A 15,490-nucleotide genomic window follows, 5' to 3' on the forward strand; every position below is an offset into this window, starting at 1 on the left:
TAGCCATATTAACTTTTATTTGTTAAAATTAAAATTTAATAGAAGGATTAGATGAGAAAGTCAAGGAGAACTCCTAGAATACAAAGTAAAAGAGAAAGCCATAAAACTTAATAGAGGAGACAAAATAAAGGACAGTGAATCAACACAGGAGGTTCAACATATATCTGATGGGTTAACAATTCCATAAGGAGAGACTAAAGCTAATGAAGGGGAGAAACTTACCAAAAGAAAATAATAGAAGATTTCTCATAGTTAAAGAAAATGACAAGTGTTCAGAAGTAAAAATAATCAAATAGTAAACATTTAAAATATACTCAATTTAAACGAAAACAGAAACTTTCAGTAAAATGACTAGAAATTAAAACTCCAAGTGCTTCAAAATAAAACAGCCAAATTTTAATATTCACATAATGATGCTATGTTTTCAGCAGCACAGTTCATTTAAAATTGTTAACAATTTTATTTATAAAAAATAAAGTCCATCTTATATAAAGTTGGAAAGAAACGAAATTTGATAAAGTCTCTTAGAATTTCTAGGTAGGCATTAACTCACTAGTTAAAAAGCCTACTTGAAGTCTTACACCCTTTTCTTTAAAGAAGCCCATAGAAACTTTAAGACCTTTGATAGTTCAATGAAGGGGCAAACACAATTTAAACCATCACTCGTTATTAATAAAATTGAAAACAACATATTTCATGATAATCATAATATCAAGTATATAATAAATGAGGCTCATATTAAGGTTTATTTATACCCGTTATAAAAACCACGTTGGGTAAATTTCCATGGGCACTTCAGTTGGTCATATTAGCTGTCGAGAACATCAACTATACATTCTACATGCACAAAAAAAAAAAAAAAGATGTAAGCCTTTTCTTGAAGATTCGGGTTCATTAGCAACATCATGCTGGAGGGTATGTTGCTACTGGGGCCCAAGCCCTTGCACCCAGACGGGTAAATGGAGTCTGTTTCAAGAAGGCTAAGATTTTCGATCTTCGTACCCAGTGCTACTGCCCATCTTGCCGAATGTCCAATCTTTCATCCCTTGTAACTTACTTCTTCTCCCTACTGACTCTGTTTTCCCCGTTATCACTGCTCCTAGAAAACAAGTGTGGCCCTTTTGCCAGTGAGTTAAAGGGTTGCTTTCTTTCAGTGATTTGTATTACCCAATTCTAGCACAGAATATTCAAAGGTACAGGAGAGGCCTGATCTATCCAGCACTGGTTCTTGCTATTGTTCCCTACCCACGAAATCAGTACTGATACGTCCGTTTGGAGTGGTCCAGAAGGCTTACCTCTAGTAAAGTCAAGGTTGTGTCATTACTTGTATATGGTTTTTTAAAAGGTTCGTGTTTGGCAGAATAGACTGTGTTGAAATGTTGTTAAGTGTAGAAACAGTCCGTTTGCAACAAAACCTTATTTCTTTCCAGCCCTTCTGCAGCATAACAGAAGGCCAAATTCCTCTCATGAGCTTTTGAGGCAGATTGCAGGGCCCAGTGCCACATAATAATCCTACAGGTTTTTAACTCTATGTGGTTTGACTGCCCGGAGTTACTTCACAATCATCTGACTACCTGGTTTTATATTCCTGGATTAGGATAAAGAAAACTAAACAGAAAGGCACATAAGAGCCACCCTCAACAGCTCTTTGCTTGATAGTCACTATAGTATTTCGAAAATCTTAGTTTGCCTGTTAATAAAACTGCCAATAAAATCTTTCATATGGCCTTGAAGTTAGGCTTATGTAACATATATTTAATAGACAACAGATTGATGACCAGAATATGGAAAGAGAACTACCAAAAACAACAAAGTAGAATAACCAAAAAGTTGGCGAAGGATGCCAGAATGCAATCCATAGAAGAGGAAATACAAATAACCAAACATCTTGATCAACCTTATTAGACAGCAGAGATGCTTTTAAAAGGACGAGATATTTTTCATCCATTTGATAGGCAAATTTTAAAAATAGTAACAATAGCAAGGGGCGCCTGGGTGGCTGATGGGCTAAGCGTCTGACTTCAGCTCAGGTCATGACCTCACCGTTCGTGGGCTCGAGCCCCACATCGGGCTCTGTGCAGCCTGCTTCAGGTTCTGTGTCTCCCTTTCTTTCTGCCCCTCCCCCACTCATGCTCACTCGCTCTCTCTCTCAAAAATAAAATAAACATTAAAAAATTAAAAAAAAAATAGTAACTAAAAATAGTAATTAAATAATTAATTTATTTTTTTATAAATAGTAATTTTTTAAATAGTAATTAAAAAAATAGTAACAGCAAGAACTGAAAAGAATGTAGGACAGCAAGCACTGATGGTGAGAATGTAAGTAGTAAAGCCTCTTTTGGAGGATATTATAGCTGTAACTAGCACAATTTGAAATGAATACAAACCTAGGTCCAGAAATTCTGCTCTATAGTATTTTAAGAAACATATGTGTGTATGTATACATACATATGATTTATAGAAAGCTGCTTCAGAATCATTTAGAGAAATTATATATGATCAAACAACCTAAAGTTCTTTAAAAGAAAAAATGGTCAGGATTCATCCATACTACGCAATATCATGTAACAGTTCAAACAAACAAGACAGTTTACACGAGGACATTAAAAAGAACACAAAACCCTATGTCACACTGAGTAGACACCGCAAACGGCGAAAATCCTTTCAGAATAGTATCGTTTACGTGGACAGAGTCCAAACAAAACCATTCATTTTGCTTCTTAGTATGCAGGTGAGGCACAGTAAAAGGTATGCGAAGACAAACACCATACTAATGGTTCACCTCCTTCTACGCCTAGGCTTGAGGTGGTTCTGAGGGGAATCTGCCTTTATCTGTGTTGCCTGAATTTTGAAAAGAAGATATTGCCGTTACTTAAAATGAAAGAATAAGAAACCCAGCTCAGGAAGAGCATAAACCATTTGCTATTCATGTTCACGTGGTACCCGTATGGTACAAGCGCACTATATGTGAAAAAGACTAACATGCAGAGGAGTAAACGCAGAACTGTTAAGAACTACAGATCCCTAGATAACCTGTTACATACTGTTTAGATTTCCCATTTTGATTTATGTTTTTAGGTTTATATTGAGAGAGAGAGAGAGAGAGAGAGAGAGAGAATGCAAGCGCACAAACACAAGCTGGAGAGGGGCAAAGAGAGAGGGAGAGAGGATCCCAAGCTATTAGTGCAGAGCCCAATGGGGGGGTGGGGGGGTGGACCCGCCTTGAACTCACGAACCGAACCGTGAGATCCTGACCTGAGCCGAAATTAAGGGTCAGACACTTAACTGACTGAGCCACCCACGTGCCCCTTTATTTTAATTTTTAAAATAAATTTAAAAACTTTTAAAGTAAACTCTATGCCCAATGTGGCACTCAGATTCACGACACCAAGATCAAGACCCAGAGCAAGGCAGGCACCCCCCTAGACTTCCTATTTCCAAATAAAGGTGTATTACTATATTAATAAAATACAATAAAAGTATTTCCGTTTTGAAGACCAGAGGCGCAGGAAAGTTACCCTCCGAGCTTTATAAGAGGCTGTTACTTCAATTTTTAAAAATTCAGACTATTTCTAAATAGTCTGAATGTATTTATGTATTGCTTGAAAAAAGAAAAATTAAGTAAATAGCCAAGGAATCTATGTTTAAGAAAGAAAAAAAAAAAGGAAATAAAATCTGAATATGGCCCAAATCAAATGCAACATTTAGAGTTGCCTGTAAATTAAGGTTTAATATATAAATAAATATATAAACATGCAATGTCCTTAGTTATATGAGAAACTAATGTATCAATTTTGATGGATTTCGCCTTAAAACTTCATAGTTAAAATTATTTATTTCTACAAGGACATATAAACCAGTTACATAAATTCTTGGCATAAACCATTGCAATATCAACACAAGATATACCATTATATTTCCATCAACATGTACATAGCGGTTCAAAAGACTGATGATGATGTACCTACATCATCATTTTGGTACGTTTGCATCCCATTTCTCATCGTGGGCTCGAGCCCCACATCGGGGCCCCAAGGGGACCAACTCCTGACAGTTTGAGTCATTATACTGTCATAAGGAAGGATAAAACTGTTAGAGTTAAAACTTCTGAATACAGACCAGTCTTCCTTAAGAACCCAGTGGAAAACATACACAATATTTTGGAGGAACTTCAAATTCCCCTTCATACACATCTCTGGTACGGATGAGACTATGAGGTATACCTCTAAGCATCTTAACAAAAGCTTTAATAATGGAAAAAACAAACAAACAGAAACACCGTCAAGTACGAAGTGTTATGAAGGACAATACCAAACACAACTTGAGGTTCTAGATTCGGTTCTGGTTCGCTCTCCGTGCCTAGATGTGGAACTTACCACGTCAGCAAGCCTCAGTTTCCCAATCTGTGAAACGGAAATACTAAGATACTCTGGACACCTCATTTGGCTCTGTACCTGAGGAGTTAATGTATACTAAGTATATATATCAAAGTGCTTTGGAACACTATAAAGCACTACAGAAATATTTTCAAAATTAATCTTACTATAATAAAACACTGGGAAAATCAATTTTTAATCAAATTATACCCTACACAGGACCTGTAAAAAACTAAGTATTTTCCAGAGAGCGATTTACTAGGGACACTGACAAATCACAAGCACGGTAATTAAAACAGTGTCTATGGCAAGCCATTTTGCTTCTTTAAATACTTTATCAGCACAGAATTCTCCTTGTCATCTCCAGCAGGAGAGAGGACGGGCTCGCTCACCAAAGCTCCCTGCCCAAACCTGTCATTCTTCAAAGGGCCGTGTTCTCTCTTCAAAGGTTTTGCATATGTTCCGTGTTCCTTCCGATATCCCTTCACATCCACCACCAGAGCCCGAGAGCTCGCTTGGGCTGCAAGGTAAATTGTCACATCTGCTAGATCCTGTCCGGACGTATCAAGTAGAAAGGAATGCTACACGCAAGTGAGCACACATGTGCACATATGCACACACGACTGCACACACACACACACACACACACACGCAAGTGTCCTTCGTTCTTCGGGGGAGAAATGTATTTCTCACACGGCAAATGACCGTCACTTTCAAAGGAAGTGCAGAACGCAAGCTTAAGAGGAGAAGAGACCTTACTCACCATCTCCCATAGCCATTCGGAGGGTCCCGGGAGCCTTTTGGAACCAAGGGGTCGGACGGCACAGCAAACAAACGCAGCTCGGTGCCTGCGCCACTGGCTCGGCCTGCAGCCGCAGACACCCGGAGCGAGCACTGTGTGACCCAGGCCGCGCCGCAGCTCTGCACCGCGATCGCCAACAGCTGCTACTCCACTTCAAAATAAAAGTCTGGGGTCTTGCGGAAACCCTGGCCTCTTTGGTGGAACCCGGCGGAGCGGGATCAAGATTATCCCCTAACTGCACACATGCGGTTACCTACAGGTGACGATGCTTCTCCCTGTCCCGGCTGCCTGGAATTTAATGCAAGAACAGCTCTGGGAGCCAATAAACGCCATCCCGCTGGGGGACTTTTAATGCAATCATCAAAACACAAGGCATGTGTTCAGCAATCATTTTCTGCTTCTCTAAAGATATCCATGTAATCAGTAGCAATCACATGATCTGACGGATTAACTGATTTGTGCCTTTTAAAAAGGTCTTCATCCTTTTGTCGTTACCTTTTAATGTTTACAACAGACACTGCTGCAAGTGCACAAACAGGAATAGCCCAGTTTCCATGATTAACTGCTCTCATTATGCAGGAAGCATTTCTGGCTGCCGTCAACAAATCACGTCAAAGGCAGCCCATCAAAGGCCGCTCTGTGTGCGGACAGCGGAGCCCCACGGAACAAAGCTTGCTTCTGGTGGAGCCAGAACCTAGCCAGTGCGCAGCTGCGGGACTCGGAGCGCCCTCCATCCAAGCTGCACAACCATCAGCACATTGTCAAGCTCCGGGAAGGCCGCGGGGCTCGTGGTCACAAACAGACACGTTTTAAAATCAATCTAAGAAAAGGGCTTCTTTGCTTTTCACTAAAGGCTCTGTTACAAACCCAGAAAAAACCAGACTTCAAAGTTACCCTATTGCCAAGTATCAAGGTAATTCCAAAGCCGGATTTCTATGCTTTGTTTTACTGCCAGCCTCCTAGAGCAATTCTTTTCCTAGCAACTGTTTCAAATAGAGAAGCTGGGAAATATTTTACAGTGATTTCACCCCAAGACTTCATTAGGTCCTGCACACATGAGACAGATCAGAATTATGCACAGTGAAGGAGAAACAGACATGCAGTCACAGCCACCAACACTGTTGCTGTTTACATCTCAGCGTAGGAGACAGTCTAGAAAGCTCCATGACAACAACAGGCCCAGCCGTAATCACAGGGAGCCTGCAACCCTCACCCTTTTCCTTCCTCCAGGGCTGGTGCTGCCTCCTTCCAGCCTTGATCTGATTAATGGTAAACTCAGTTTCCTTATAATAGAAGAGGGAATTCCACTGTACTCCGGGATTCTGCCTAACTTACTTTGTAACATGAGAATTAAAGTCAGACTTGAAGAACCCTCCAGACAAAAAAAAACGTGCATTTCTGGCCTTCCTAAACTAAATGATATGCTCAAATCTCTGATGACATAATTTTACTTTGTGATTTGAGTGTGCTGAACTAATTCTCTTGAAAACCAAGTCAAAGAATTCAACCAAAACTGAAATCAAGAGTACAGAGGGGTGCTTGGGTGGCTCAGTCAGTGTCCAAACACAGCTCAGGTCATGATCTCCCAGTTTGTGAGATAGAGCCCCCCGTCAGGCTCTCTGCTGGGAGCACAGAGCCTGCTTCAGATCCTCTGTCCCTCACCTGCTCTCTCTGTCTCTCTCAAAAATTAACATAAAAGAAAAAGAGTACAGATACGGCAATTCTGAAAGAAACCAGAGACAAAAGCATGAAATGTAAACCTGTACACCGAGACATGCATAAGGGAGAAGAGGCAGACTAAAGAGAAAAAATGAACAAGACTATTTCTTCAAACAGTAAATAAATGCAAGGTAGGGTTAGATCATATCACTCCCGACTCCCCACGTCTCTCTCCAGCCGAAAATGCTTCCTCCTCCCAGGGGTCTATCAAAACCCCTCCGGGGGCGCCTGGGTGGCGCAGTCGGTTGAGCGTCCGACTTCAGCCAGGTCACGATCTCGCGGTCCGTGAGTTCGAGCCCCGCGTCAGGCTCTGGGCTGATGGCTCGGAGCCTGGAGCCTGTTTCCGATTCTGTGTCTCCCTCTCTCTCTGCCCCTCCCCCGTTCATGCTCTGTCTCTCTCTGTCCCAAAAATAAATAAAAAACGTTGAAAAAAAAAAAAAAAAAAAAAAAAAAAAACCCTCCGAAGCTTACAACAAGGCCCTCGTGTCATGTTTCCTGCTTATTTTTCCAGCTACAGCTGATACATGGTCTTCCTTCCACTTACCCCTAGCTAGCATCACTGGGCTCCAGCCAGCCCTAAAAGTCCTTTTCTACCTCTGGGCCTTTACGGTCACATTTTCTCTACCCAAAGCTCGTTTCCTACCATTTATCCCATGACTAGCTCATTCTCATTTATCAGGTCATAATTCAAATATGTCAACTCTCAGAGAGGCTTGCCCCACTAATTATGTCTAAAGGGGCATCACTGAGTCACTCACCATGTCTATACCCTATTTACTTCACTTAATGACAGTTCAGATGGCAACTTTCAGCTATAATGACTCTTAAAACATTATACCACCTTTATAACAAATCCTCCGGGTTTTATTGTTTTTATTTTTGTCTGTGTTTACTAAAAGGAATTTTTCATCCCCAAACATTCTAAATCAAAAAAAGAAGTGTGAGGTTTCATTATTATCATTTTAGGCAAAGTCACACTAAAAAATTTTATCTACTGTAATAGTTTCTAGACTATCATATGGAACAACTCTGAACTGAATGTCATGTTTGGGTGAACTCACAACAATTTGCTTTGAATATATATGTCCATCAAGTATCTTCAATGGCTTTTCAGTCTGTTATGTGCAGGAACTATCTGCACAAGTTTTGTGTTGAGCCTTTACTCTGCCCTAAAATGCTTTCCTGTTCTATAATTTTAACGTTTTAGGCTGGGTGCACAATTACAATAAGCCAATAAGGGCTGAAAATTTTGTAGGGAAAAATCGTGCAAAACTTAAAAAAAAAAAAACTATTACTTTGGGTACAAAAGTTTTGCCCTCAAATTGTTACTTACAAAAATTTGTTTTCAGTGTTCAGTTGATATATTTCTCTACCTATAAAAATTATTCAAAAATTACTCACGGAGTGCATGGGTGGCTCAGCTGGTTGAGCATGTGACTCTTGATTTCAACTCAGGTCATGATCTCATGTTTCATGAGTTTGAGCCCCGTGTCAGGCTCTGCACTATGTCAGCGTAGAGCCCACCTGGGATTCTCTCTCCCTCTCCCTCTGCCTCTACTCCACATTCTCTCTCTCTCTCAAAAATAAATAAACTTAAAAAAAAATTACTCATTATCCTAGGTTGGGATTACATAAACCATAATGTTAGTGGAAATAATTTCTTCAATTAGTGGTTTTCACTTAGCGGCAAGGATTTTAGGAATAATTTAATTTCATTAAACAAAGGGTAGTTGTATTTCTCCCATTACCAACTGTAATCACTGTGGATATTCATTCATTCACTTGTTTATAATCTAGCTCCCTTGCTAGAGTGTAGGCTCCCTGAGGCAGAAACTTTGTCTTCTTCACTGCTGTGATGATACCTAATTTATATTTTAAGATTATTCTCATTTCTGGGTAGAAAATAGATTCTAAAGTGCAAACATGGACCAGGTTTCTATTGCAGTCATCCAGGTAAAAGCTGAAGACTGACAGTGGGGTTTTAGCAGTGGAGACAGGAAAAAAAATGAACACATTTTGGATGTATTAAGATTTTAAAGGTAGACAGACGGGCGGTCAGTTCAGGTTTCTGGCCTGAGCTGATGGTGGCAGCACTGACTGAAATGGGTAAACGGGGAACCACGGGTTTGAGGGGAAGGAAAAGACAACGGGCTTCCCACTTTCGGAGATCCCTATTAGGCACCCCAATGGGAATGTCATCGAGGCCACAGACTACCCAAACTAGAGCATTAGACAGACGAACGAGGGCCACAGAACCACACATTTAGTTAGGTGTCAACAGCGAATAGTTATCATTTCAGCCCAAAGGCTTTAATTACATTACTGAGAGAGAACACAGACAAGGTAGAAGAGAGACCTGGGCCCTGGGACTTGGCAACATGACCTGGGACTTGGCTTCCCTCTTCTAATCTCTTCCCTTATTAACAAATCCATGAAAGTGTTTTTCAATGACAGCATTACACTGTCTTCAAACCCATCCTGACCTATTTCTACATCCTACTGTATATACATACATAAATCAAACTTTAATGTTCGCATTTGACCACACTTGAAATATTCACATGATAATCTCCAAGACAAATAAATGCCAGATCCTGACCCCAAACCTCCTGTTTATGGAGAGATAAACAAGAGAAAAAGAAATGGGAGCTAACAGAATAGAGAATACAAAATCAATTTCGAAGGTAACAGAAATAACCTCACAAAACACAAGAGATCACACTTTTGAAATAAGCCGTATTCATATAATAAATATCTTAAATTTATAATATGCAATAATATACTTTTTTCTTAGAGTTGTAACTACAGAGTCTGGAATACGCAGGTGAGGATGCACTAGAAATCGTATGAAAACACAGCCATCCCAATCCAAGGAATTTTAACAACCATCCATCTTCCTGCTGTTTCTGGTTTCTATAGAAATAGAGGTAACTGCTAGAAAAAGAAGGATAAGGTACTTAAAACACCTTCTATTCAGGGAAGAGTGAGAAACAGCTGGCAGTCAGGACTGGTAGCGCTGAAGTCGATTTATGCTTCTGGAACTAAGTTTAGATTAGGGTAGACAATCTTTTTAGCACTAAACCCTCACTCCATCTGCCTTCCTGCAACACAAGGCTTAGTCTTGGTTTCATCCAGAGAAAAGGAACTATATGATATTAGCAACTAGTTTTCCCATTATTTGACTATATAACAACTCACACACCCAATATTTCCCCCAACATCACTTACATTACTAACGCTAACCACGTTCTCTTTTATAGGAACCTACTTTCCTAGGTGGAAAAACCACCTATAACTATCTTTGGAAGTAGAAGATATTCTTCACATATGTGGCTAATTATTATTTAAAACCTAAAGTCTAAGTAAATGCCGCCCAATAAAAGCAAACACAATCTCACAACCTTACAAAAAGAAGAGCAACCACAAAATGGAGTAAGTGCCCGATATTAACCTGAAACCTCTTTGAATTCCAACGCGGTCTCATTCTACTTGAGAAGCCAAAGACGATCATGCTGGTGCGGTTCCTACATCTATGTCTCTTCACCAGTATCAAGTCTACAGGTAGGTGTGACAGAACCCATCAACCCCACAACTTCTACTAACAACTAAGTAAAACAACTACTCTGAGAATAAAAAACACTGTATTCATGAAACACAGAAGGCAAGAGGGTCAACGTTTCTTCAACTCAGAAGATACAAAAACTCAGGCAAAACAACAGTACCATTTTACCCCTTTGACCCATAATTAAATTTTCAGTTACTCCAAAAGAGTCAAGAGGACAGCGAATGGTCAGCAGTATGGAAAGACTTTGTTATTATCTCCTAACTAAGCTTCGGGCCACAAAATCATATCTGCTGAATCAGTGATAAAACAGTTGACCTGAAAACACGTTTCAGTCTCTAAAATTGGCTAAATAATCTTAGAAATGTTTGAGAACTGGGATAACTTAATTATTCTTACCTTTGCAGACACTCAAAATCATACCGCCTGAATTTTGCACTTCATCAAATTTGGCAAAAATCATCTCTAATCTGGGAATAAAGAACACATTTTGTTTACTTACAGTTTAAACAGAATTTCCTTCACTATCTCCCTGAGAGAAATAAGGTCAGGGATTCAGTTAGTTCTACACGACTCTGTCTAACAATGATCTCACTCACTGAGAGAAAACACAAAGCCCGTCCCTCATGAGTAGAGAAGGAACCTAACACAGGCACATCTCCACGCACACAGCTTTGCGTTTCCTCATAAAATTATTTTTCCAAACCCATTAGAAATCTTTTAGTTACAACCTCATAATAAATCCACTCAGTCACCAACACATCTTTAAAAAGTACATACTCTTAAACACTGAGAACAAACTGAGGGTTGATGGGGGCTGGGGGAGAGGGGAAAGCAGGTGATGGGCATTGAGGAGGGCACCTGTTGGAATCAACACTGGGTGTTGTATGGAAACCAATTTGACAATAAATTATACTTAATATAAAAAGAAAAAGAAACAAAGTACATACGATCATGCAAAGGAAACTTAAGGCAAACATGAAAGCAATGATATAAAATGTCAGAAACTACAGTGATGCAGGTACGGCTGATAATTTGACATTTTCTCTATTAACCTGTTTTCATTCAACACCAATTCCATCAGTGCTTCTGATTTTATATTCAGAATTACTTTCTATACTTCTATCTCCCCCCCCCTTTTTTTTTTTTTTAGCTAAAATGTATTTCTTATTACAACAGCAATGTACATTCATTATAAAAGAAAGCTAGGAAATGTAATTAGGAACAAAGGAAAAAACCCAAAACACAATCCCACCATCCAAGTTTTTAAACCATATGCTTTCTGATGGTTTGTATTTATATATAATTTTTCTTCAGATCCAAAGGCAATCATGTTGACAGCACTATTTTTTAGTTCACTTTGCCTTTACTTTCCACTATATCATGTTATGGTTTATTCTTAAAGTTATGACTTAGAGATTTGGGGAAGGAAGAGGGCCGTTGTCATGGTTTTTTTTTTACTTGCCAGATGTTGTTCTCTGACTCACCTTTGTTTTTGTCAGTGTCATTTCTACAACCTTAGTTAAGCGTTGGTCCACATTGTGTCATTTACTTGTAAATTGAGGATATGTTTGGTCTTAAAAATACATGTTTTTTTAGCTGAAAACCTTCTAGGAACTCTTCATAATGAGATTTCTAAACCTTGACCTCACTTCCTACCCCCATTAAATTCAACAAATAAAAATATTCACACATCTGGGGTGCCAGGGTGGCTCTGTGGGTTAAGCCTCTGACTTTGGCTCAGGTCATGATCTCACAGTTCGGGAGTTCGAGCCCCACATCAGGCTCTCTGCAGTCAGCACAGAGCCTGCTTTGGTTCCTCTGTCCTCCTCTCTCTGCCCTTCCCGTGCACACATGCACTCGCTCTCAAAAAATAAACACACATTAAAAATTCACACATCTAGAAGGACTTCAGTCCAGAGTACTGAGCAGACAGCAGACAGGCTGCCCAGAGAAAAGAGGTGGGCAAGACGAAATGCGGGAAGAAACCCTGGAACCGGAAGGTGGGACCTCGGAATGAAGACCAGACAGACAGGAACAGAAAGGAGAGGATCCAGGAGAGCTCTTTGGGGAAAAAGGCAGAACAAAGATGTTAAGAAGTATGAAATTAACATACAGCTAGAGTAGCAAAGTGGGAGTAAGAAACTGACGATAGAAAGCTGAGAAGAGAATTGGTGAGGAATTAAGGTGGGCAGACAAAACATACAGCAAGAAATGTCTACAGGCAGCTTTAATTTAAAAAAGGAGGGGGGGGAATAAGCTGAAATTCTAGGGAAATATAATGGTAATAGGGAAGGAGGGAGGGAGGTTTAGTTAAGGTGGAAGATATCACCCAAAGGTCTTTGAAACTGGGTTCGGCTACGAGAGATGCACACTGAGCTTATCTCACACCCTTTATCCTGCTGCCAACCCTCACTTAGCTTCCTATAACTATCCTGCTCTCTCTTCTCAGTCTCCCTTTCTTTTTTTTTTTTTTTTTTTTTAGTTTTTATTTATTCATGTAAGTAATCTCTATACCCGACATGGGGCTCAAACCCACCACCCCAATATCAAGAAGTCACATGCTCTTCTGACTGAGCCAGCCAGGCACCCCCAGTCCCCCTTTCCTTCTAATGCTTCTCACTTGACCAACTTCCACGTGAAACACTGACATTTGCTTAGTATTCACTGAAAGGATTTTAGTTCCCTGTTTAAAATTTTATAAGAAGTTCACACCTTCCTATCTTTATTTTTTTTTACTATTTTTATTTTATTTGAAAGAGTGAGAGAGATCCTGCATGTGCATGAGTGGGGTAGGAGGGGGAGGGGCAGAGGGGGAGAGACAGAGAGAGAGAGAGAGAGAGAGAGAGAGAGAGAGAGAATATCTTATGCAGGCTCCCCGCTCAGCCTCAGGACCCTGACACGGGGCTCAATCCCACAACCCTGAGATCGTGACCTGAGCCAAAATCAAGAGTCAGACGCTCAACCAACTAAGCCACCCAGGCACCCCACACCTTATGATCTTTAAAAGAAAAAACTAAACATACTATAATTTTCTTTCTATGTGGCCCTCGCCAGATTGCCCTCATCCCTGATCATTAAGTCTCAAATAATACAAAGCTCCATATAACTATTTAGCTTATTCATAGTGGAAGATCACTGCACATATAATCTGATGGCAAAGAAATAAGGGCAGAAAGAAGAGACGAGGATCTTTTAAGTAATTCAGGAAGAAAAAAAATTATAAAATTCAGTGGAAAGAAAGTACAAAGAGGCCGGATTGTCCAAAAGGCCAGTGAGGTTCTAGGAAGGTTCTGACTCAGGAGAAAGACAGAGACCAACCAGTAAAGCTTCAGTACAGAACTGGAAAAGCAACCCTAACCAAAGTCCACACTTAAGTTTAGAGTCAAAACAACAAATTTCACTGTAGTTTTGATCTGTATTTCTCAAGATGGCTAATGGTGCTGAACATCTTTATTATGGGTTTATTGGCCATTTGTATTTCTTCTATTCAAATCCTTTGCCTGTTTTTAAAATTGGTTATCTGTCCTTTCACTGTTGAATTGTAGAAGTTTTTTATAGATTATTTATATACTCAGGACATAAGTCTTTTATGAGATGTATGATTTGTAAATATTTTCCCCATTATGTGGGTTTTCTTCAGATTTCTTGATGGTATCCCCTGAAGCCCAAGTGTTGGGGTGTATTTTGATGAAGTACAATATACCTATTTATTTATTTTGAGAGAGTGATCATGAGTGGGGGAGAGGCAGAGAGAAAGAGACAAGCTCAAGCAGGTTCTGCGCTGTTGGCACACAGCCTGACACGGGGCTCGATCTCAAAAACTGAGATCATGACCTGAACTGAAATCAAGAGTCAGATGCTTAACTGACTGAGCCACTCGGGCACCCCAATATATCTATTTTTAATTTGGCTGCTTATGCTTATGCGTATGTAAGAAACCAATGCCTAGCATTTTCTAAGTTTTATCGTTTTAGCTCTTACATTTAGTTTTATGATCCATGTAGACTTAATTTGGGGGTTTGGTGTGAAAAAGCCCAACTTTTTTCTATTGCCCATGGAAATTCGGTTTTTACAGCATCATTTGTAGAAAAGACTATTCTTTTCCCATTGAGTGGTGTCAGTACTTTTGACAAAAATCAACGGGCCATAAATGTAAGGGTTTATTTCTAGACTCTTACACTGATCACATGCCTAGTGTTAATGCCACTACCACACCACCAGGCCTTATCTTTTGAAAAATAGCTGACAAAGGAAGAAAAAATTTTAATTATTATTTTAAAACTATTTGATTCAATGGCTTTATAAATTCTACTTACGTTTAGCTATTTTAATAAAGAAGAAGGTCTTTGACATAAATAAGGGTGGGCAAAACCAGAAATTTACCCTAAAGAGTTGTATCCAACAGGAAATTTGGAAATCACAAAGAGAGCAGCGTTTGAGAAACAGAAATACCCTTTCTGAAAATTAAACTTTTATGACCACTATATGATTAAAAAATACAATTCTCAAAGAAATTTAATATTCGATATAAAGTTAACTTTTGAGAATAAATGCTGGTGGAAAGAGGGCAACAGTGGAACATTATTTGAAGAAAGAAGTAAACCAAACAGTCATTCATTATTTTACCTTATGAAAGTTTTAGATTCTTTGATATACATGGGTCCAGTATTTTGAAGATTCAAAATAGTGCCTACAAAATAGTGAGGTCATCATATGCTAAAAGGATAGAAGACACTCTGTGCATGCTTGAAGCAAAGCTCATCACACCTTATACCTACACAGAGTCCTTCCCACTCCGTACTACCCAGCAGAGAAGCACCGTGGAGAAGAACAAGGCGAGCACAGCACTGAGGAAAGAACTGTGGACCGGAAGTCAGAAAGCCTCAGCTTCTCACCAACTACCTGTCTCTGCTCTGGTCTCAGACTCCTGAGCTGTCGAGTGACTAGCCCGCTTAGAGGTTGGAGAAACAAGAAGAATGGACGAGGTTAGTAAGTCATTGGCTTACTTCAGTAAGAACATTAGCATAA

At 39.6% G+C, this 15,490-nt stretch overlaps 2 protein-coding genes across 29 annotated transcripts in view; one reads left to right on the top strand and one right to left on the bottom strand.

Annotated features, from left to right (window-relative positions):
* Positions 1-15,490, bottom strand: part of CLASP2 (cytoplasmic linker associated protein 2) — a 180,412-nt gene that overhangs the window by 135,313 nt on the left and 29,609 nt on the right. For all 12 annotated transcript variants that reach the window (XM_042957091.1, XM_042957085.1, XM_042957089.1 and 9 more), the window contains exon 7: positions 10,859-10,929. In XM_042957091.1, the coding sequence (XP_042813025.1) occupies positions 10,859-10,929 (71 nt within the window). The remainder of the gene's footprint in view (positions 1-10,858; positions 10,930-15,490) is intronic.
* Positions 1-15,490, top strand: part of LOC122230731 — an 80,002-nt gene that overhangs the window by 18,316 nt on the left and 46,196 nt on the right. For 8 of the 17 annotated variants that reach the window (XR_006207789.1, XR_006207795.1, XR_006207790.1 and 5 more), the window contains 2 exons: positions 10,158-10,458; positions 15,245-15,447. Coding sequence is in view for 7 of the 17 variants with exons in the window: in XM_042957100.1 (XP_042813034.1) it covers positions 15,245-15,447 (203 nt within the window). In the remaining 10 variants the exon portion in view is untranslated. The remainder of the gene's footprint in view (positions 1-10,157; positions 10,459-15,244; positions 15,448-15,490) is intronic. The other 9 variants (XM_042957094.1, XM_042957098.1, XM_042957096.1 and 6 more) reach the window with 3 other exon arrangements.

This window comes from Panthera tigris, chromosome C2 (genome assembly GCF_018350195.1).
Source record: "Panthera tigris isolate Pti1 chromosome C2, P.tigris_Pti1_mat1.1, whole genome shotgun sequence".
NCBI classification, from domain to species: domain Eukaryota; kingdom Metazoa; phylum Chordata; class Mammalia; order Carnivora; family Felidae; genus Panthera; species Panthera tigris.